At 40.4% G+C, this 24,003-nt stretch overlaps 1 protein-coding gene across 9 annotated transcripts in view; it reads right to left on the bottom strand.

The window, feature by feature from the left end:
• DMD (dystrophin) overlaps positions 1-24,003 on the bottom strand; it is a 950,620-nt gene that overhangs the window by 59,218 nt on the left and 867,399 nt on the right. For 4 of the 9 annotated variants that reach the window (XM_030448355.1, XM_030448347.1, XM_030448338.1 and 1 more), the window contains exons 1-4: positions 23,078-23,195; positions 16,245-16,306; positions 5,592-5,666; positions 400-601 (exon numbers count right to left, since the gene is read on the bottom strand). In XM_030448355.1, the coding sequence (XP_030304215.1) occupies positions 400-601; positions 5,592-5,666; positions 16,245-16,306; positions 23,078-23,097 (359 nt within the window). In that variant the 5' untranslated portion in view covers positions 23,098-23,195. Of the gene's footprint in view, positions 1-399; positions 602-5,591; positions 5,667-16,244; positions 16,307-23,077; positions 23,196-24,003 lie in introns of those variants that run through there. The other 5 variants (XM_030448312.1, XM_030448319.1, XM_030448327.1 and 2 more) reach the window with 2 other exon arrangements.

The raw sequence follows: 24,003 nt of genomic DNA, 5'->3' as shown, positions 1-24,003 counted from the left end.
GCACAGACATATGCAAGAGTCTATATGATATTGTTCATATTTTTGCTCCTTGATATTTCCCTTTAATTTATTTATCTAAATAAATTTCAGTAGTCACGCAAAACTATTACCAGTAATCCCAGAAAAACTGTTCCAAAAGTTCTGTTTTCCAAACTTCTCATTGCTTAGCTTAATAAAGCTAGGCTTGTAAGCCTAAGCGAGGGCTGTATTGATTCAGCTAAATTAATTCAGCCATTAAACCATTAGGTTTATTACACTTTCACTTCATCTTCTAGTTTTTTTTCAGTTTCAAGTCACTCGTGTTTATAATGAGGCAGATGGCTCATTATCCCTTCCTCCTTCCCTTTGTGCTGCTAGGGAAGCTCCCGAGCACCCCATGTTCAGGACCCCCACACATACGTGTCATAGACATTCAGCAGCCAGTTGAGGCACATGTCCACGCAGAGAGGAACATTGACCAGGTTATTGTGCTCTTGTTCCAGTCGATCATAAATGGTGGTCAAGCAGTTAATGATCTGCAGGATATCCATCGGCTGGTCGTTTTGTTTGAGGTTGTGCTGGTCCAAGGCATCACATGCAGCAGACAGACTCAGGAGATCCACTGTTAAAATAATAAAAAAAAACCCTCAAACAACGCAACAGAGGCTGAATAGAAGCAGTGGTTGTATTACCTATAACCAAAAAAATAAACAGAACCATTGACTTGGCTTATGCACCTGGTGAGCAGGCATTTTATGTCCTCTGAAAGTCACATGCAGGACTGCTTTCAAGTTTCCTACAGGTGCACTGTTCATTCACCTGTGGTCTTAAAGGGGCAGACTTTATAAATCTGGTTCATTTTGTAAGCTGCAAAGTAACTATTATGCTATTGGATCCTATGGAAATATTACACATAAATCACTATGTAAGTGAAAAATAGCATATTTCATGCCTTAAGTTCCTACAGATAGGATAACATTTGACTACTGCATTCACCAAATGTGCTCTAAACATAGTACATGTCATCAGTTTTCCTGAGACCTGCCATCCATTTCTTACAGAAGTGAAGCAATCAAACCAAACCAAACACCACAAGAAATATGCAAACAAATCGCAGCTGAGCTGGGATTAACCTCTGTCATTTTTCTTCTTGTGAGGACTGGGCTAAAAAAAATGGTTTCGGAAAAATTAAATTACCTCTTTCAGTATTTGTTACTGAATTTTATCCATTTTTAATTAAGCAGAATATTAACACTGCACCTCTATCACATTGTGGGGTAATGCACATTTAAATTTAACAGTCAATACACAAAAGTTGTCATGGACATTTAAAAAACTGATTTAACTTCCATTTCTGCAGACTAACACCAACATCACATTTTGGAGACGACCAAATCAGAGAGTTATGGATGCTGGCTTACATAGTAAAACAGGAATAAGAACGAAAGAAATCAGAAAAATTAGATTATTGACACAGATCTTCCTGCTGCCAATGTGCTTTTATTGAATCCTCATAAGCAACAGTGCTTGGTAACATAAAAAATTGTGCAGAGGTTAAATGCAGAAACCCGTACAGGATTTTTTTTTAGAACTTGATCCAGCTTAAGGGCACATTTGCCAAATTCACCCTTGAGTATCCTGTTTTACCAAGGCTGAAAGTGACCCTTTCATGAACTAGTGGAGATAAAAAGTACTTCAGCTGCACATGGGGCTCTTGGTAATGCTGCATGGACCATACACTGGGTTTTCATAATTGCTAAAAAGTGGCAGACGCATTATATTTCACTGGAAATCAATAAGGACTTCTACAAAATCCCTTAAGCACTTCTGAAAAATTCATCCTGTTGGCCTGACATACTCAGTGCTAGAGTGAATAAGGAAAGCTTGGAATAGTATTCCCATTATTACACCAATGATTTTAACTTTGTGCAGGGTTTTAGTGGAATTTTACTTTTTTCACATTATCATATAAGTATTTATTACAAGAATCTTTTGGAATATTATGTTTAGCCTACTAGCATATAAAATACAGCTATTCTAAGGTCAATGTTACATAGCACAAAAACATACTTATCAGACTTATCCCTAAGAGTCTCAGAAAGATACTTTTCTTCTTAATCATTTAGTAGCCAAATTGGAAATAAAGCACTGCCTTCTCAGCACCTTTAACTCCAAGCTTTAGGCTGAACTCTTGATTCCTTTGAGACTACGAATCAACGGTAATTAAATGAACCCCTCAGGCATCTGAGTGGCAGCTTAATTACATATGCAGCTACTGCTAAACATGGGTCATTCCACTTTGTGAAAGCTTTTCCCACTAATAAGCAGCAACTTCTGAAAAGCCTCTTACTCCACTCTTCATCAACCTCTTGTTCTATCTTGAAGTTAATAACACATGTTCATCATCTTTTTTTTTTTTTTTTTTTATGGGGAGAAGAGGAGCTTTGGCCTTTGCCACATTAAACTCCTCCTGCATCTTTCCCACCAAGATTAAAGAAATGTGGTCCTTTCCCAGAACCAGGAATTGTGTATTTCTTCCCTGAAAGCAAATATGGAGGTCCCATGAATGACAAGCTTTCAAAAGACAAGTCCCAGTAGTCAGATACTTATTGAGGAGTTGTATATTCAGCATCATGCAGTGATTTGCAAAGCTTTAATTGAAATTAAAACCAGCTCATTATGCTTTGTACTTCTGTGGGTCCTGTGCCACTCTACTGGTCTTTTCCCTTTAACATTCCAAAATTCATGAGGGCAGTAGCTTCTAGCTTATTCTGAAATCTAAGTCATTTACATAAATATTTATTTGGCCTCTAAGGCAAGAGACAAAACCTTTGGATGCTTGCAACTAGACACTAAACCTGTGGCCAGACTGCAGAAAAAAGTATAAAAGATGACTTGAAATACCTAACCAATGGAGGACAGAAGTCACAATTAGCAGGCAGGAGAAAGGATGGTACATACTGAACTTAAGGAAAACTCAACACATGGCTGGTGATAAAAAGTGTTAATGGTGTTCCCAGAATGCAGGATCATCTCCTCTGTAACCTGCTGCTGTTGGCCAGTCCATTAAAAAATACATTTAATTTAGCCTGCATAAAATTAAAGGGAAAAAGCACCCTAACGGAAGTTCTTGAGTATTTTTTTTTGCTGCACCTCCAAGAAGTTTGCGAATACATCTCATTTTATTGACATCACAACGTTCAGATGTGGTTTGCACTTGAAGATCAGATCTTTTAAAAGTAGTAAAACAAGAAATTCAACATGCTTTGATGTGACTATCAAAGGAAACCATACATTTAAATAAATAAATAAATTTAAAAAAAAGAAAAAAAAGAAAAAAAAGAAAAGAAGAAAAAAAAGAAAAAAAAAAAAAAAAAAAAAAAAAAAGAAAAAAAAAAAAAAAAAAGAAAAGAAAAAAGGTGCAATAGTTACTCCTGGCATGCCCAAAATTATTTTGAAGGCTGGGGTGATAAAGTCACACAACTAGACTCTTCTAAGACAAGACAATACACAAGCATTTATTATTAAGAATTACCATTTTTCCATATTCTTTTTTAGGTTTAATATCCTAGTACCTTAATGTTCACTGGACTGACTTGCAAACTGAAAAGAATGAAAGTCTATGTATAGTTCATTTTTAAAAGTGTTTCTATTCCTGCCAGTGAGAAATAGACTGTACCTTCCCTTTTGCAGACCTTCTATTGTGCACACATCTTTGGAGTGTTCCTCAATAGACAAAACTACTCTGCTTTTTTATGAAGGTTGCAAAAAAGAATATATTTAAATATATTAGAATATATTTAAATATATAGAATAATATATAATAAATATATATATTTAAATTTAATATATTAAAATATATTTAAACTCCTGCATTTTAAGAACTGAAATAAAGAGTTGAAAGCAACACTACTGCAAGTGCAATTTAGTGATTTTTGCCTATGTGTAGGAGCCCTGAAATCCAGCACTATACTCTATTTCTACTATTGCCAAACTGCAGAAAAAGAATTTTTTGAGGTTTGTTTTAAATCTAATTAAACTGAGTTCACAAGCAACACTGAAAACACAGAATACACAAATACAATGATGGTGTCTCCAAGCAAAAATATTTGTAAGAACAGAGACTGCTAACCAAATTCCTTAAATACTTCTCCTTACATACAAGTATGAAGAATGTACTAAAGTAATCAGTGTAAGCACCACTGCTTGTCTCTGAAACCATCCATTCTCAGAAATCTACCTAAGTGTAACCTCAAGAGATGAACTGACTTCAGTGCATAATTGCAATTCCACACTGTGATGCCCAACAATTATTCAGTAGGAGGAATGGGAATAATACAGATAAAAGAACACGCAAAAATTTGCACTTCCAGACATAAAAATGTGTCACAACTTACACTTGTGCACTGCCACCAAGAGAAACCTGTAACTGCAAAAATTTTAGTTCCTCACTTCAGTGCTGCACAGATTATGAATGCTTCCTGAATATCACTCCAGTTTCTTTACCTTTCCACAATGAGTGTGGCAGGAGGGCTGCACCATGGAAAGATGTTTGTGTCCCTGATCACCATAGTTCATTCTTTGTCATTGCATTTGTTATGTTACAAGACTCATTACTTACTGGGGTTTTTTTCCCCCTTTTATTCTTTTTTTTTTATTTTTTTATCCATTCAGAAATTAAGTCTGTTCATTTGTGGAATTTACCCATGCTTATAAGCCTAAAAGTAAACATGCTCAAAAACACTAAGGTTTGACACAGTTCCAGAAAGCATGTGAGCACAAATCCAACCTTGAGATAAATCAACAGTTGAGACATTTGCAACTGCGTTGGAAATTTAACCCTGTAATTAAATGCCAAAATAATGACTGCTAAAATGTTTTAATAACCCTCCAAATTGTATTGCCTAATCAACTACTTACTTTGGCAACTGACTGGATTACCAAAACACTATAAGCAAATTATTTAGCTATCTGGTTACAAAAAAATGAAGAGGAAACATAACCCCAGTGACAGGTAGAATACCATACACGAGTTGAGAGAACTAAAATGTTAGAACATGCACACCACTAATGTATGGGTGATGAGAGACTTCTGAACACAACCACAAGTTGGGGAAAAATGAGGATAAATGTATATTGTTATAATCTCATACACAGCAACAGCCCCTCAGGGTTCAAGATTCAATTTAACACATTAGCAACTCTAGCTCTGGGGAGATTTTTCACCCAAACTCTCACTGCTCCCAGTACACTACAATCTTTGGTCTGAAGCTGTACAACTGTGTCTGACACAAGATGTGGCTCCACTTACAAGCACAGTGAAACCACCCAGGTAAAATGTGTAAAGACAAGAAATACACAGGGGATGTTAGCTTTTGTTTCTGACTTGCTGCTCTGATCTTGCCAGCTCTGCAGATTACCCAGCAGTTTGTTCTAAGACGAGACGCTAACAGGTAGCAGCAGAAGACCTTTCACATGAGAGGTTTCCACGCTCTGGGTAGAGCTGGGGGTACGTGTGGAAGAGGTTTTTCTGCTTCTGAGAATTGTGAGTAAACTTATGTGTTGGTCATCAAGTCTTCCTGGCAGCAGGTGAAGCACAGGCACATACTTACAGCAGAGGGCTTTCTGCAGCCTGCGGAGTTTCATGGCAGTCCTGTATGCTGAGAACCTGACGTTGTTCAGGTCGGCTGCAGGGGGAGAAATATTAAAATGAAAGATCAGCTTTACGCTTCAGAAATAACCAGATTCACAAAGATGTCGAACTAGAAGATTATACTCATTCATTAAAAGAGCACAGAAAAACACAAGTATGTTAGAAACTCTACTTCACTGAGCAAACGCCCTCAACCCTGACAATCAATCATCCAAAATTAAAACACTAAGTCCTCAAGTGTTACTTCCTTCCCTTCAAAGGCATGGAACTTAAAGAGCACTTAAAAGAACAACATCAGTGACTGCAGCAGTGTTGTCTGAAAATGCCGCAGCCTTTCACACCGCAGGCACTGTGAGAGATAAGGTCCTGAAACTCCTCCTCTGCCCCATGCAGCAGCTCCGAGAGCTCTGCCTAGGGAAAAGCAGGCAGCTCTCAGCTAGGGTTAACAGAAACCAAACCAAAACAAAACCATCCAAAACCAAACCAAACAAACAACAACCCCCAAATCAAAACAAAAAACCACAAAAACAAAAAACCAGAAAAACCCAACCAAAAAACCCCAACACAAAACAAAAATAACCCCCCACAAAACTAAACATAAAAACCTTTAGAAAAAAACAAGGAAAATTTTGTGCCTTCTATCCAAGCAGAGCCTAGCCATGCCCTGAGATGCTAAGCCCTCCAGGCAGGAAGCCAGCTCCCCCAGCCAGGTGAGCTCCCAGATTCCCACCCTCAAAATGCCAGTGACCCCACAGTGGGCCCCAGCAGCACGGCAGGGAACTGGACCTAGCTAGGAAAAAACTGTGGCACAATTTTCGCTGGAGCTTCCTCATGCAGTTGACAAAATAAAGACATCAACACAAGTCCCCACTGAACAGTTTAACTACATCTTGGAAAAGCCTCCCAGGACATTCCCAGAATGAGGTGGGCCACACATCGAAACAATGACACCACACTAGAACTTATCTAAGCCTCTTAACACCCAACAGGCTCACTACCAGTTACTTAAATGTTATTCTGCACTAAATTCTGGTTATCTCCATGGCAGGGCACAGCAACTAGTGTGTAGTCTGCAAAGTGAACACTAGACAAAACTGAAGAGATGAGAGGTTGTCTTGGACCAAATCTGCCCAGGAAGCTGCATGTGCATCCTTGTCTTCCCTGAAGTCAGACTGAGGAAGATGTGCTTATTCTGATCTTGTCCCTGGCTACCTGCTGAGAGTGGCCTTGGGCAAATCCCATTTACAAAAAGAATGAAGAGAAAATTGACTAAAAGCACAGCTGAAACTACTGTAGCTGAATTTCTGCCACCAGTACCAGTACATAAGTCATAATTTACAGCTGGATTTGGCATATCCAGAGTCAAAGGCAGGATACAGAAGCAAGCACACAACTGGCAAAGGGCTTTTGTTTACTTGAGTACATCAGTGTGTAACTACAGCTACCTAATTGTGAGCAGCTGCTACCTGGTACCTTCCTCAAAGAGAACCCGGATAAGCCACCAAGGTTGCTGTTTTGGAAGCAATTCTGTTTCCCCAAGCTCCTCCCAGGGATGTTACAGGGCACCTGCTCTGGGAAGTGCATCCCCATGCCTCGGTGAGGAGTGGCTACAGCACGCTCACCCGCCCTGGAGCAAAGCCAGCCTGCTGCTGGCCCTACCACCTACCCAACTAATTCCTGGGCACAGACACTCCTTGACGTTTAAATGGTTTAGGGACCATTCCCAACAGATTGGTTTGGTCATCTTGTAATCAAAGGTTTTTCTATCAAAGACAGGGACTGTTTGTGCCAGTCAGTTTCAGCTCCTGGCCACACAGCTGAGTGCATTTAATTTACAATGAAACCCATGGGGCCCAAGGAGTTAATGATGGGAAAGTGTTTGGAAACGTAAACTACTATGTACATACAAAAAGAACATTAAATAAAGCATATACTGGCTTGGAGGAAAGGTCTTATTCAGCCCATTAAGCTGCCTTTAAGCTTGGCAGAGTCCTAGAGAAAGAAAATGATGAAAAACAGGGCATATCCACAACAGTTCTTTGCTGGCATATGTGCTGAGGTGCTGTAAAGCTGTTTGCAGTGTGGTAGCTTGGGTTTAACTATCTCAACATAACTTACAATGCAGTACAGGTATGGGTAGCAAGGGGAATATAGTCAGAATTACATTAATTTTAATTAACCTGGTCTGAATGAGTAATCTGAGATTTGATAATTCAGCAGTTTTGTGTATCTTAATAAAGCTGTGAAATGTTTCTAAAAAATGTCTTACAGCAGAAGGGAAGGTTTCAGATTTGTATACAATTCCTTTTTCTCTGTATGGTTCTGTACACTTTTTTAACAGGCAGTTCTCCTGTGTATTGTTCCTGCCAGCTCTGTCTCTCACAATCATCCTGATAGATTCAAGACTTAACGTGGTGTGGAACACGGTGAGCAATTTAAATAAAGCAAATTCAATTTGTCATGAAGGGAAGTTAATAAAGCCATCCCTCACAAACACACTATGATTTCAGTTATGTTTTTACCCTTGTATATAGCCAACAAGAAAGCTGGTGAGGGACTTTTTGGATGTCAGGTAGTGACAGGACTAGGAGGAATGGATTCAAACTAGAGGAGGACAAACTTAGATTGGAAGCTAGGAAGAAGTTCTTCACCATGAGGGTGGCAAGACACTGGAACAGGTTGCCCAGAGAGGTGGAGCCCCATCCCTGGAAGTGTTCAAGGCCAGACTGGATAGGGCTCTGAGCAACCTGATCTAGTGGGAGGTGTCCCTGCCCATGGCAGGGGGTTGGAAATAAATGATCTTATAGGTCACTTCCAACCCTGAAAATTCTATGATTCTATGATTATGGCTAGCATTGGATTAAATAAAGAAGCCTACCTTAAATTTTGCAAGTATTCTGGAAAGTGCTTCCCTCCTTCCTATTTACATTTTAAGAAGTATTACTAAATATACATGCACATTTCAGGCCTTGATCAGGGCAGAAAGTGCAAAACATGAAAACAACCCTCAAAGTGCTGTCATTTACATCTATTTTCCTATATATGGAACACACACTGAATTTATTATAAGCCTTAATGTCACTGCTGCCAAGAAAGATCTGCTGTGAATGATCAACAAGCAATGTCAGGAGCTAGTTTTGGAATCCTCATCTCAGGTTTTAGGGAAGTAGCAGTAATGTCACCTTTTGGCTCTGAGGCCAAGTGTGGCATTGCATGCTTCCTGGCCCACCTTCCCCTCTGTAGTCAGTCTGACTACTGACAAAATATCAACAAAGCAGACGATGCAGCTTGTTCTTTCAATTCTACAATATTATAGATTTTACACTGGGATACGAGTATTATTTTAGGAGGAAAAACAGGTCTTCATATGAGTCTTACTCAGCAAAGTAAGTTGGAAAGCAATTTTTTTTTCTTTTTAAAAGAAACTATTTCACAAGAGGTTTAGCATTTAGCATGGAAGGACCCTTTTTTTTTCTTAAATAGCCACATCTCTAACTCAGACAATAGGCTTCAAGTAGGGTGCTATAACTGAATTGCTTTCCGTAGTGGTTCTTAAACTGACTAGCCCTACACTACAGCTGCTTAGAGTGCTGAATGACTGGGATGCTTCATTTGGTAATGTACTGTCCTCTATGACAGACTAATTTTACTGAGTGTTTAAAATCTCTGGGACAGGCCAGACTACCTCCTGTCAAAGGTTGTTCATTTGATTTGTTTCTCTCACACACAAAGTAATCTGAGGCCAACTCTGGAAGTCCCTTCTACCTGGAGGATGTTGTATTATTATAATACAATTATTAATGAACACATGACACAGGCATTTCACTTGATTTTATGAACAGAAATTTTCTCACTACCTAGATACCATCAAACCAAAAATAAAAGCTTCAGTTTGTAACTCAAGAGTAAAATTTGGCAAGTTAACAACTAACACTGAAATAGGATCTCATCAGGTCAAACCCTCGTCTTCATTTGATAAAATTTATGGTTAATTTTTCATTTGTTTGTATTTGCTTTTTTATTTTTGTTTATTTGCTTCTTTACTCTCAGTTATTTGCAAGGACAAAAGTGTGAACCTACAGTGATGTACTCCTTCAAAACCTGAAAGTCTTACTCAACCATACCTTGTGGCATGCTCATATAACTGTTCATAAATGTACTTCCTGCAGTGGATAAACTATTTTGGGAATTACATGTCACTGCTGTCTGACAATGCCTATCTAACTGAGGTTAAAAACTGTTGACTGTACAGCCCTGAATACAGCATAATTCCACTACCAGCCACTAAGCTTTCATGTTTCATCAGATATTAACAGCACTCTGACTTTTCAAGAAGCTTCATCTCACATCAGTTCAATACAGCTGCAAATCCCTGACCAGCTGATAAGAATTCTGGGCTTCTTCCTGCTGCCCAAAACTCATATATAAATCTTCTAATGATGCCCTACAGTGACATATATCACCACTTTAGGAACTGTAATTTAAAAATGCAAATGAGACAAATGCACAAAGGAAAGAAATTAATCAAGTAACACTGCTTAGTACCAGTTGAGTCTCAGCCTTGACTCCTATAATAATAATAATAATTAATGCTATCATTCACATCGCTCTGAGAATAACTGCCAGTAAACAGTATTACTATACATACAGAGATACAGCTTAACCACTCTCCATGAAACAATATGGCACATGGTATTAGACCTGTCCCACTGGATAAAAAAAAGCTGATAGTGCCTCTGCAAATTAATAAGTGGGAGGTACCCAGGGAGCCAAAATTCTACTGAGGGCATCTAGGCCAAGTGGATGAACTTCACAGCATGTGCCAGCATCCCAATAACCAGACCAACTGACTTGAGCTTTGGGAAGTGAAGATGTGATAGAGAGCAGTCCTCTGGGGAACTGGGGGTTCTGATGGATAAAAACCAGCCAACATCAGCCAACAATTTACGCTCAAAGCCCAGAGGGCCAATTGCATCCTGGGCTGCCTTAAAAGAAGTTTGGCCAGCAGGCAGAGAGAAGTCATTCTGCCCCCCTGCTCTGGTGAAAGTTCACCAAAGGATCTGTTGGATTGGGTCCAGAGAAGGGACATAAAATGACCAGGGATTGGAATACTTCTCCTATAAGACAGGCTAAGAGAGCTGGGGTTGTTCAGCCTGGAGAGGAGAAAACTGTGGGGAGGCCTAATAGAAACCTTCCAGTGTCTGAGGGGGCTTATAAGAAAGCTGGGGAGGGACTGCTTACAAGTCCATGACCCAATGGTCTTAAACTAGTGCAAGGTAGATTTACATTGGATATTAGTAAGAAATTCTTTAGCGTGAGGGTAGTGAGACACTGGAACAGGCTTCCCAGACAGATGGTAGAGGCCCCATCCCTGGAGACATTCAAAGTCAGGCCGGACAGGGCTCTGAGCAACCTGATGTAAATGACTAGATGACATTTAAAGGGTCCTTACAACCCAATGCATTCTATGATTCTATGAATTTAGCTTTAGCATGTAATGGCTTTTCTTTAGCCAGCAAATCCCAAACTGTAAGAAAGCATATGATGTACACCTGGGTAACATGCCATTACGGGGTTGGAACTTCATCACTGGAAGATGAATAGAGTTTGCAATCAGAATGGTCAGAAACCCTTCATGTATGCTAGATGAGAAGCAGTCATAATAGAAAATCCAAAAATAAACAAGTAGCAAACAACTTCTAAAATACTGATGAAAGATGTCCTTTTGCAAACCAAGAGTGAATACTCATGAACAAAATATTCCCATATTGGTCATGTATTCCATAACAGAACATAGCTTTCCTCTTGCTATAATACCCTCCTTCACTGCTAACATGCCTACTGCTTCTGCTTCACTGCCACAGTTGTTTACTGCCTCTTAGGTGTTTGTCTCTCTAGGATGCAATCACACACTGTTAGAAAGGTGACCTATCCTGGGTCTGACTACTGTGCAAGGCTGACAAAACCCAACCAATCCATCTTCTGAAATAATAAGTTTTCTTATTCAGATTGTAAATTAGCATGAAAAGGACATAAGTGAATAAGAATTATTTAAAGAACCACTGTAGGTACCATCTCAATGGACTTCGGTAGAAATCAAATGATTGATCTCTGCAATAAGCACGTTTTATTAGTAAAGAAAAAAACTAGTCAAATATGAATAAAGTCTCATATTCAATACATGCCTTAATAGTTTGTTATTAAGACTTATTACAGAGAGAGGCAGTTTAGCCCCATCAGGCAGCGTTTCAGAAGGATAAACAAAAATAACTGAACAAAAACTGACAAAGTTTATCCACCTTGGTCATTCAAAGTTGGAAGTTCAGATTGCTGCACAAGAGCAGCCTGCCACAAGATCAACATGGCAGCTGCTGCCATAAGCCTGGTGGAGGCTCAGAAGAAACTTCCAGCATTCTCCTACCTTGTTCAGTTAAGCAACTCTGACATTTTTTCCACGTACACTGCGGAGAACTGCCTCCCCATTCCTTCAAATTAAATGGAAAGCTGTCACCAGTGCACTGTGACGCTCCGCAAGAACGGGGGAGGCTTTCACCCTCTTGTTTTGCCTTGGTGTAGCAGGAGAGATAAACAGATGCACACAGCAACATTTCAGACTCCATCCTGCTACTGCAATTACTGTTCACAGTGACACTAATGTACCTTGAGGAGACCCATACTGACATTACATGGGAAGGCTGGGTGAGAAGGACACTAACAGCATGGCACAGCAAGCCAAATTCTCCTGGGCCATCACTGCAAAGGTTAGAGTAATTTTAAGCTTAAAGGCAAAATAGAATCATTCTGAGATAAGCCACCTGCTCTGAAAAAAATTAAGTAATCCCAAACCACTTTGATTCCTCCTTTGCTCATCTCTCTTCTCACCCAAAGGTCCTTGAACTCTCCAGGACAATGAAACAACACACATTCTTCTATCAGTGATGCCCTAGAGCCACCATCAAGGATGAGAAAATGCATAAGGGTACTGTAAAAGAATGGTGTAAAAACCCCATATCTGCTGCAGGGGAACTGCTTTTGGAAAGAAAAGCAGCTGGAGCAGTTCATGGTACTCCGAAGAATTTCGGATGGAAGTTAGTAGAAAATGAGTGTTCGTAACAGTCTAAATACAAACCAGGGGATATCTGTCAGCCTCTGAACCCTTGAGACTTGCACATCTCTGTTTTTCACTACCTTCCCTATTTCAGCATTTGCATTTTTTTCTGTGTTCTTAATTTTTATAACTAGCCAAACTGTACCAACAAGTACTAGATACACTGAGCAATACAGCCAAGGTGATTGTTCCAACTATCTGCTACCACTTTGACTTAATTGTTGTTCAAGTCATTATCAACAGTTTAAGAACAACATTTAAGAAGCTATTACTTCCTAAATACAGAGGGAAAATCACCCAACTTGAGTCCGGAATAGCTGCTTCATTAAGACTGATAAAATTGCTATGTTGTTTAATTAATAAATAAGAACATATTAAATTTCAAATAAAATGTTTTACCGCTATTACTTTTATCTTTATAAATGGCCATGTTTCAACAAATGATGTCAAAGAGAACTTGAGAATACTTCCTTCATAGGCAGGTTATTTTATAATTTCTTTCCATAGGTTCTGAGTTCTTTGTTACAGTCCCTATTGAAGACAGGACACAATAATCTGATCAGGTACAATAGTGTATGCAGCATGTTCCTACGTTTTTGTTAGTGCCAGATAACTCTCCCAAGCAATTTAGCTTCATTTTTATAACATCCAAGTCTCTAAAGACAGAAAGCTGAGCTATTAAGTTGGAAACTTGGAGTTCAACAATTTTAGCAAGCTGCAATGCAACAATGCGAAGCTGCATGAACTGGGTATGTAAAAAATAAAACTAATATTACTCCTTGTTCTTATAAAAGTCTCTTGGGTCTCAAAGACATAGGTAGATTAGGAGAATCACCTTGTGTCAGGTTGCATCTCCCTCATTCACCTAAAAAACCTAAGCTTTCAGTTTGTAAGAATCCAAATTAGATATAAGGATCCCTTAGGAAATTATGATGTACTGGTACCTACAGAGAGCTGCATCACATAGCTCAGTAATTCCCTACAGGCTAAGTGCAGGAATTGGAAAATTGAAAAGAAAACTCTTGACAGTATTGATGTGCTTGGTCTTGCTTCTTTGCATTTGCCTGGATTGTAGAATTTATGTTTTCTACCAGATTTTTAAAATGCACATCTACTAAGCTCTTTATTAGCTTCTTCATATGAATGAGAAGCAAAATTCAGATCCTAATGCAGGAAAAAATAATAGGATCTAATGAGTATGCAAGGTATTACTGAAGTCGATTTTGTACTATCAGATAAAATATTACTAAACAGTCTGAAAAGACTTCAAACATCCCATTATTAGCATTTTGACCTGGGGCAAAGCAAAGTTCTGAAAATACATCAAGGGTTCTGTTCAAGACTAAACGGGTTATGCTTGTACTATGCAATTTGTATGAGAGTTAGGCAATGATGAATATACCCAATTCAAAAATAAAATAAATTGATGGGTTATTCAGTAGCACTTTTATCAAAGCTTCACCCCATGTGGTAGTGCATAAAGAATCACCTTGCCTTATCTGCTTTGTACACATATAGGAACACGCAAATTTACCAATAAAAATGCACATTATACACCTCTTGCTAAAATCAGGGTTGCTTCCATTTTAATGAGCAGTTGGTTAGTCCCAACCCCAAAAGAAATGGGTAGGGGTTGTAGGGCAGAAGGTTGGACTGGATGATCTTAGAGGTCTTTTCCAAACTTTATGATTCTATGATTTTAAACAAAACTAGCCAGAAAAAGGACTGCACTTTTGGACACTCACTGTATCTAAAAAGTGAAACAGCAGGATTTCATATTTTTAGAAGTTCCCAAACACGTCCCTTCTTTATGAAGGAACAAATAAGGATATCTTAAACTCTTCACATTTGGGTGATACTCACAATGATAAAACTTGGTTAAAATAAACGCAGACCAACTTCAGCAGTCACACTTTTTTTGACCTGTTGACCTGAACCCATCAGGGCACTTTTCTCCCTTACATACAGATGTACCTCTTCACTTTTTGATATTCAAGAGTGCTCCAGCTCAAACAGGGAAATACCAGAAGAAAAGCAGTTGCGACAGGACTTTAGGGCTGACTAACAACAGCATCAGAAATATCATGTGATCTCTGGATCAAAGAAGGCTGAGGAGTTGGGCTAAGGTTCCATTAACAAGCAACTGTTTGAAGATCTAGCAGTATTAAAGGAATATCTGCATATGCAATTACTATTTGTCCTGAATCTTTTAAAGCACTCACTGTTAGGGTAGAAATTGAAAGGAGACAAACAGGGCAATATGTTATAATTAAACAGCAAGTCAATACTTGTCTGCTTTTGCATTCAGTTAGCCTGAACTTGCACATATTACATCCTTTAGTGACATACACAGCTGTATTCTGTCTAATTTTTAAACAAATTGCTGCCACAGTGCCAATGCTGTAAAGAGAAAAAAAATAAAATAAAATAAAATAAAATAAAATAAAATTAAAAAAATCACGCTGTTTTATTCGATTTTACCATATCACTTTTCTAAAATACTTTTGGTATGCCTTTAATTGCAGATCACTGTGGAGATACCTGAGTTAGCTTGAAATAGATTATACTGGAGTAATTAGACTGTTTTCAGCAGCTAAGCTAGAGTTTAGAAGGATATAATTTAAGCTATTTTTCACAATGGTAAATAACCCTTCACTGATTGCGAGATTTGACTGCCCAAGTGCTCAAGCTGGGTTGTTTAAAGCCAGTTTATGTAAGTGTGCAGTACAGATGTAACCTTCTTTACAAATGCACCATATTCACTGATATTTCTTTTAGAGAAATAGCTTAATTTTTATTATACCCTCTATTATTTATTAATAGAACCATTAAAAGCAAAGAGTCAGCTATTAAATGGTCTGCCAAACAGCCTATACCAGAGCATGGATTGACCTATTTTATGTTATAGATGTGCTTCAGTTAATAAAATCCAAAGCAGCTCAGAAATTTTGAAAAAAAAACCTCCACCAGAGAGGCACATCTGAACGAGCATGCAATTTGGGTATTCAAAATGACATCATGACAGCTGCCATGCCTTCCAAGTATTGAAAGTGCTTTAAAAATAAAGCAGCAGTAATGTAGTTCAGCAAATTGCTTTGGTTGGCTTCCTATCATCCAAAAGTCAACATTAACAGCAGCTTAGTTTGATTTTTTCATCTGCCTTTTGTAAAGCAGATCAGGCAGTGAAAAGATTAAGGATTTTTGTTGTTGTTGTTTTTTAATTTTTCTTCCAGTCTTTCAGTAAGAGTTTGCAACAATGCACCCAAATTACTTCGTAAACCAATGCACATTCCAAACCTGCTAACTGAAATAGTATTTTTTCTACCACATGTTTGAGCTGTGTCATTATGCCGTAAGCATTTCTCTTGCAGAAAATTCTAACGTTGATAAAAACACTGCCTCTTGCTTTCACTTCATTTTGGTTTTTTAACTGCTTCTAGAAATCTTTGCCTTAAAAATTCTTTTGACTGGAAAGAAAACAAACATCTGGTAGAGGTGTCTTACCTAAAGACTGGTAAAGCTCAGTCATCTTGGGATGATCCCAGCAGGTCGTTTGCGTCTCATGGCTACAATACAAAACAGCAAAGTTAGCCAAGTAAAATTTCTCTCCCCAATGCACAGCAAGTGATCCAGGCTGCACATCAGAGCTCAGTGCCAGACCACCACCAGCAGCTTGAGCTGTTCTGGCAGGGGGTCTCAGCAGCAGGTCTGTCTTTCAACATGAGACATTAACTTGAAGCACTTTATTAAGACATGGGCTCTAGAAACAAAATTAAAAGCAATGCCAATGCTAAAAAGACAGCAAGCATTCAGATATGCAGTAATGTTTTGAGGTAATTGTAATCACAACAAACAGTTCTTAAATAGCCTTTGTTTCGTATGGGTCCTTCTCCAGATCCTTCAAGCTTGGGGCAAGGCATTTATGAAGGCTTATTTCTTAAATTGTAATGGCAATTCTAAGCAGATACTGAGACATGTGGTATATCTGGCCTGATTTTTATCCTATGTACTCTTTCCCCTGTGGCAGGTAAGAGCTACCCAATGCAGTGGCTGCAATCATTCCTTTTGGTCCAAACACCTGCACTAAAATCTCCATGCAACATCCCAGTGACCCTACAGCACTTTTCTAGCCAATGCACTGCACCCCCCCATACTGATGGCCTCTTTTGGCAAAGACTGCTGCTCTTTCTCTTGATCCCTGGGACTCCCAGGCCCTCTCCCCTGTCCATGGAGGTCCCTGTGCAGAGCCAGGCAGCAGAGCTGCTGGGAAGGCTGGGAAGAGCTCAAGTGGGGTTATGACATGCTGCAATATGACTAGAATCAAAATTGGCAAGTGTTTGCATTGAGGCTAGCAGTCTTTGCAACACGACACGTTGCCAAATGACATGCAGCATGAGAAAGCCAACAAGAAGTGTTGCTGGTATAGTACCAACTCATGTCTCCCAAGGTTACACATTTTCATGCTTTTTTAAAAAAATTACTGCAAAGCTAACATGATCGTATTTCCATCATCATGGAAAACTTTAAAGCAAATTCTCCTTATCTGTCCTGCAGCAAATGAAGTCCTGGTCACACACACAATTCAGCTACATTAAAAGAAAGCCCTGACTATTGATAAAAATAAAAAAAGTGTATCTAGATAGCATATCTAGCACACATTTGCTAGCAATCATATTTACAACTCCTGTACTTAAAAAGTAAACATCCTGGTTCTAATATATACACTATTTGGGAGAAAACATGCAAGAGAGCATGACCTGATCCACAGTGCTGTGGAGCTCCTGAAACACACACCTTCTAGTTCCAAAAGACTAAGCCACAACCCAGCCAACTGGTTGAACACATCTGTACACCTAACTGTGCACTGATAACACAGCAAGGCTGATAACACAGCAAGGCTCTTTTAGAGAACAAACGGTCCTTGAGTTCTCTTTTTGAGGCAATGATGTCCCCATGCACATCTCTAGCTCTTACAGGCTAAGAAGGGGTAACATTTCCAGTGAAGCCCTTCTCCACCACTACTCAAGGAAGACTGCGAATCATTACATGTTTTCTCAGTATCATTTAATTTTTGTCTTAAAAGACAGGCTATTTACTTAAGCCACATGAATACTTGACTGCCCCAGTAACCTCTATTTATTCAGCAGCTTACTGTGTGGGATATTTCCTGATTTTGCTCTGTAACTGCAAGGAAGAACAGAAGGAATCACAAGCAGTAAACATGAGGAAAAATGTTGCAATAACGCTACCCCTGTTAAACATAGGATTTTAAACAACTCTTGTCTCATCAACCTCAGCATCCCCTCTCCTCCCTAATACCTGCGGTGGGTGAAGGCAGTGAAAGACGGAGGAGGATTCTAGAAGAGCAAAAGCAATCTTGCTCTTTGCTGTGGTAAAAAAATGTATTGTGCAAAGGGACGTGGCTGCAATCACATTCAGAAATCTAAGCCTGGTCTCTTGTTGGTTTTGTTTGTTTGTTTTTGTTTTTTGTTGTTTTGTTTTGTTTTGTTGTTGTTTTGTTTTGTTTTTTTAACCCAAGTGAAAACCCACAGATCTGAACCACCTGTACCCAAGATCCTGAATATCATGCTTGGTATACGCAGGTTCTGAAGAACACCAGCAGCTTTTAATATACTCAGGGATACAGTTGTTTTGGGGTTTTTTTGTGAAGAAAACCAGAAATGGCTTAATTTACACATTGAATCACTGAAAACTTGGCTACCAGAAGCTTCTGGTTATACAACGTCAGCCCTCACAAAATGAGGAGGGGAGCACACTCACCACAGAAGAACCCTGTAGCCATAGATGCCACAATTCAGGTGCACTGAGTGCAGACACAAATAAATACTCAAAGCGACAGACCTGTCAGCACTGTTTGTTAGCACCCCATGTCAGTCTCAGATCAATAGTTCCTCAGGCAGAAGCCTGACTGCCTTGGCTTGCTTCCTCACAGGCAGAGTAGCCCCAGCAGCAGCAGATATTTGAATAGCAACCATACCATGGTTTGTGTGCCAGATCATGTAGTAAACACTAGAAAAAGAACCTACCCACACAGTGACAAGAAACCTCTGAAAATAGTCTGCCAAACTTTCCCTATGAAGTTAATTTGGCAGCTCCAGATTGTTCAATGAAAAAACCAGACACCTTCAGACTCCAGAGTCCTCAAAGACCCAGGAGTCCTCAAAGGCTCTGACTCCCACTAAAAGACAACAGATACCTGGCAAAGGTAAATCTGTATCAGATTGTACAATACCATGCCTGAGCTGGATAGAAGAACCAAAGGATTTCCACCTTAGATGTGGAAAACTACTGTGGTGAATCACTAATCAACAGTACATGGATGAGTACTTTACTGATTGCTTTATTTTCCTTTTTCCTGAAAAGACACAACCATATATCAGTGAAATTACTGTGTACGGCTTAATCATATGGCATTTACTAATCTTCCTGAAAATAACTGATTTTCCTAAGATCTTGTCAGTAAAATTTCCATTGTCAAAGTAACTGCTCGCAAATATTTTTTAATACCATTAACCCCAAGTCACCACTTGGTGTGCTTTTCTTTTGCAAGATTAATTTCTAAATAATCGAATGCAAGATTAATTTCCGTGGAGATGTATCTTTTGTAAGGGATTATTTTATTCATTTTGTCTGCAAGTAACCAAGACTGAATTTACAGGGTAGGTCCATTTTCCCTCTTTCCCCCCCTTTGCTTTATTTATAAGCTTAGTTGCAATGCAGCGAAAATACCCTTACCTTTAGATTATAAAACTCAAGCCAGTAGAGACCCTACCTCTTGCCCAGCAGTGACTACCTGTGGGGCAGTGTCCTTCACCCAGCTAGTACTGCCATCCTCAGCATCCCAGCAGAAACCACTCAACCTCATACACCTCTGTGCTCTTGCAAGAAAAAGCAAGGGCTTTAAAGGGAGCTGAACCTTGGTTGCTGCGATTTTTGTAGAGGTTGAGAGCCCATACTGAGCCAGGGTAGATTTTGCTGGTACTTGACATGCAGAACACAAGAAGGCTGCAGCTATTTCTCTCCAGCTAAAAGGTGTTTGCCTCTTAACTGGATGTTTTCAGCTCGGAAAGTTATCAACAATTCTGCACACAAGGGCAGCTCCAGGAAAGGTTAGATTCCATCGAGGCTATTCTTCATAAGCCTCTTTGCCATTTTAAAAGGCCATTTAATTGTGAGCTTTGGGGCTGGACCAGTGGGGGAGGATTTGCCTGTATGCTCTTATTGTGAATACGGCCTGAAGTGAAATGCCAGCTCAGCAGTTTCAGGCAGCCTCAACCACACTTGGGAATGCTGTAGCATCCTTAATAGGTCTGCAGCAAAGCGTTTGCCGGAGTGCCAGAGTTTCAAACTCTGGTGAACAAGGCCCCTTACAGCTTGCAAGTAAGAACAACATGAAAAGTGTAGTGCAAGTCCTCTTGACTAGCAGCAGCTAAACCAGAGGGAGAATATGTGCAGAAATAGGCACTCAGGATGCTTCTCCAATGAACCACCAACATAAAAATGCATCAGTGCGCACAGCCAATAGTTTTGCAATATTGCATATACTCAGAGGACACATTTTTCAATTTAGCTTTACATTTAGGTCAACTAAATTGATCACTAGCTTTTAAATCATGGGCATTTTGCAACAAATAAAAATGTAAGTGTGCTCATGTGGCATATTTTCCTCCTTCTCACCTGACTTAAGCTGCAAAGGTAGAGAGGAAATTAAAATCAGGCCTGAAAAAGAGAAGAGCAGCAACAGATAATGGTGACACCTAGGCACTGGTGTGACTGGCATGCTAAATACACTGATAATTCGGTGGGATGGAAGCACAGTCTTCACTTAGTACATCCTTCGGGAACGGCAAGACCACTTCATTAAAGGAAGATTATATTATATAAGCAAGGATAATTTTTACATGGGGAATTCTGTCACACTATGCCCATGTGAACTCCTCTGTTACTGCCAACAGCAGAGATTTGTCTCTCATCTCTGTCAGCAGAGCCAATAACAAACAGCTAAATTATGGTTCCCTTGTTATAACTTGATCAGTTTGGACAAAATAGTTATTTTAGCTTCCTTTTACACTACTTCTCAGCAACAGGAGCAGCCAGGAATGGAGAGAAACACTCCCCCTCACATGAATTCCTGCACAAATCCCCCCCCAACATTCCTGCATAAGCTACACCAAAACATTTACAATTTTTTTAGCTGTTCTTGATTGCACTCCTCCTCCCTTTTTAAAGTTTTTATTATTTCATATATATATGTATATATGTATGTATATAGGATTCAGTCTCATGTGTATTCACTGCTCAGCTCTTAAGTCTAGAATTTAAGGTTGCAACTGCAGAATCCTTTTTGAACTCATCTCTCTTCATTGGTAACACCAGAACCAGTTCTGTGGGCTTCTCCCCTCACCCTTCATTAGAAAAGGTGACATGAACCAGATGTGCACAGAATAAGAAATATCAGGTAGAAATAAATAAATAGCTACACAGTTACAAAAAAGCTAAAGCTAAAGTAGTATTTCACAAAGCCCTGAATGGATCCATTTTCAAGCACAACTTGCAACACATTCTCACCTTTAGCTTCAAAAAGAAATGTTATTCCAACCACTTTATGAATTTTTTCAAAAAGCCAAAACAAACATGATAGAGTTGTCTGGATTTTACTAGACTAACTTACATGTTATTAAAACTGTTACATTACTGAATAGACACTACCACTCATTTAAAAATACAAAAATGTTTTCAACAGTAGATGAAAGAGATTGCAAGGAAGACTTAACAGTTGTCTTTTTTACAGTGTTTCATTAATTCCTCAGATAAAACAAGTTACTGCTACGGAAGGCATAACCAATGTAAAAAAAAAAGGTGGTGCCCCTTTGTGCTTTACAAAGGACTACTGTTATAATCTGTAAACCTAGAGACTACTGATCTGTGCAGAGATTATTTCTGTTTAAGCCAAGGATCAGTGAATTTTTTTTTCAGCAGAAATTTGACTTTAGCATGTTTCATTGGCTTTTGCGAGATTTATCCGACTGCTGAAGGCAGGCACTGATATATATTAATGTTTCTTGCCGATACTGGAAATGAATAGCAGGAGAAGAGCAAATATCAACTGCCAAGCACTGAATAGTAGCTCTTTTTTCTCCCCTTGATGTTAAACATTTATTTTGTGCACTCCGTCACAGGCAGGGACTCTGTCTCAGTGGCCAAGGCTCAGCAAGCCTGCCCCCCCAGCTGTTCCTCTCCACGGATCTGTTTGCTTTTCAAAGCCTCTCCTCTCCACTTCTGCCAAAGCAATTTCACTGCAGGGTCCTGTCAAATCCAGCCTCAAACAGTGATGGCCTCAAACAATTCCTTAGTGTTAAAAGGTCAAAGATCCTACACGTAACCATGTTTCTTGTTTCCTCGGCTCTGTATGCGTATGCCTGCACAAACCACTTCTCAGCCCAACTTCAGCTTAGGATGAGGACTGGGGATGCTGCCGGTTTCCCAGGCTGCAAGGTGTTTTACTATAGCTATTAAAAGACAATACAGCGTGCTGTATAACAACAAGAAACACAGCACTGTGAACGCAACAGCCCAGAGGGTGTCCCCCTGCCAGCTCCTTCTGCCTATTCACCTGAAAGATTTTTTTTTTTTTTTCTAAGCATGAAATTACCGGGGAAAGTAAAACAATTCTAGGCACGCTTGTTTTCAAGAATTCCATTAAAGTTCCCTCCTGATCCAACTTACGACACACGCTACGTGCTACACAGGTAACGCTGTACAGCGCTGCCCTACACCCGAAAACCCGTGGAGCTGTAATGCAAAGAGCCAATTCCCCCCTTTGCCCCCCGCAGCACTCCCCATCTCCGGCACATCCACGGAGTTTCTCGCTCAGCCCCAGGCTCTCCCCACCATCCCCACACCCCACGGCAGGTTCCCCCGCGCCCCTGCGCCGCCGCCACCACCACCACCACCGCCGCACATCGCCATCTCCTACGTGTTCCCACCCAGCACATCCAGCCCCAAAAGGCGACCTCGCCAGAGGGGAGAGAGGCGCCGAATTAAACGCCTCTCCAAGTCCTCAGAAGAAAACCCGGGACAGCAGCAGCAGGGCGACCTTCTTCAGACCCAGCTATGACAGGCACGGCCGCTCCCCGCTCGGCGCTCTTCAGACCGGGGGGCTCGACACCTCCGCTCCTCACCTTCACGGAGCGCGGCACGACTACGAGCACCCAGCTGAGACACCTGAAAGACCCATCCTCCTTGCACTTACACCGACACCACCACCACACCCCGAGCCCTCCGGCACCTGCCGCCCCCCGCACCTCCCGCCTCACCCCTTGAGCTGCTCCCTCATGGCGGCGGCTGTTCGCAGAACCGGAGCCGGACCCAAGAACCGCGGCTGCCTCTCGGCCCCGCTCCGCTGCAGCCGCCCTGCCGGGAGGAGGGAGGGTGAGAAGGAAAGGAGGAGGGAGGAGGGAAGGAAAAAGGAGGCGGTGCTCCCCCGCCCCGCCCCGGTGCCCGCTCGTCCCGGAGCGCCCCCAGCACCCCCAAAATCCCGCTCCCTCAGCCTGAGCTGCGGGGGTATCTCTGCTGGATGCGGTAGCTTAAGAGAGCCCTTTGTGAACTTTATGGGAGGGTGGGAGAAGGGGGATTCTTTGCCTCCCCCCGTGGAAATGGGAGCGCTCAGAGGCTGGCAGAGCGGTTCGCTTTAAGCGGGCTTGGGAAGGAAACTTAATTAAAATATGCACCGAAGCTGAGACGGATTTTAAATGGGCCTTAACGCGGATTTTCGCTTCGCAGCTGTTAATGTTGGCGCTTACATTAAATGCCGAGTGCTTTATTTGTGGGTGAAAGCAGGTAATTTCATTTCTGAGGGCTTGCCTCAGCCTCCCTGGGAAGGACGAGCTCCTCTCCTGGAATTTTTCAAGCAGAAGAAATAGTTCTGGTCATGCTGAGTAACTGTCGCAATGTTTCTTTGTATTAATTCCCACTTAGTATTCAGTACACAAATAAAAGCTAACAATCTCCTTTTAGTGTCACCAGCATTTCAAATCAGTGCAGCCAGTCTGCTTTCATGCAAGTTTTACATCCCTCATTCATTAAAGTAAGGCTGCACAGAGAGCAGAGTCCTTGCAACTCACTTGTTTTTCAAGCTTTCCAGACTATGCTTTCTTGGTAAAGCCACCCAGAAAAGGATGCCTTTCATATTTATAAAAATAGTGCAAAAAGGGGAAGATGCATGCCTAGAAGCATGGAAAAT

Source organism: Calypte anna, chromosome 1 (assembly GCF_003957555.1).
Source record: "Calypte anna isolate BGI_N300 chromosome 1, bCalAnn1_v1.p, whole genome shotgun sequence".
Taxonomy (NCBI): Eukaryota; Metazoa; Chordata; class Aves; order Apodiformes; family Trochilidae; genus Calypte; species Calypte anna.
This window is presented reverse-complemented; position numbering and strand designations above follow the sequence as displayed.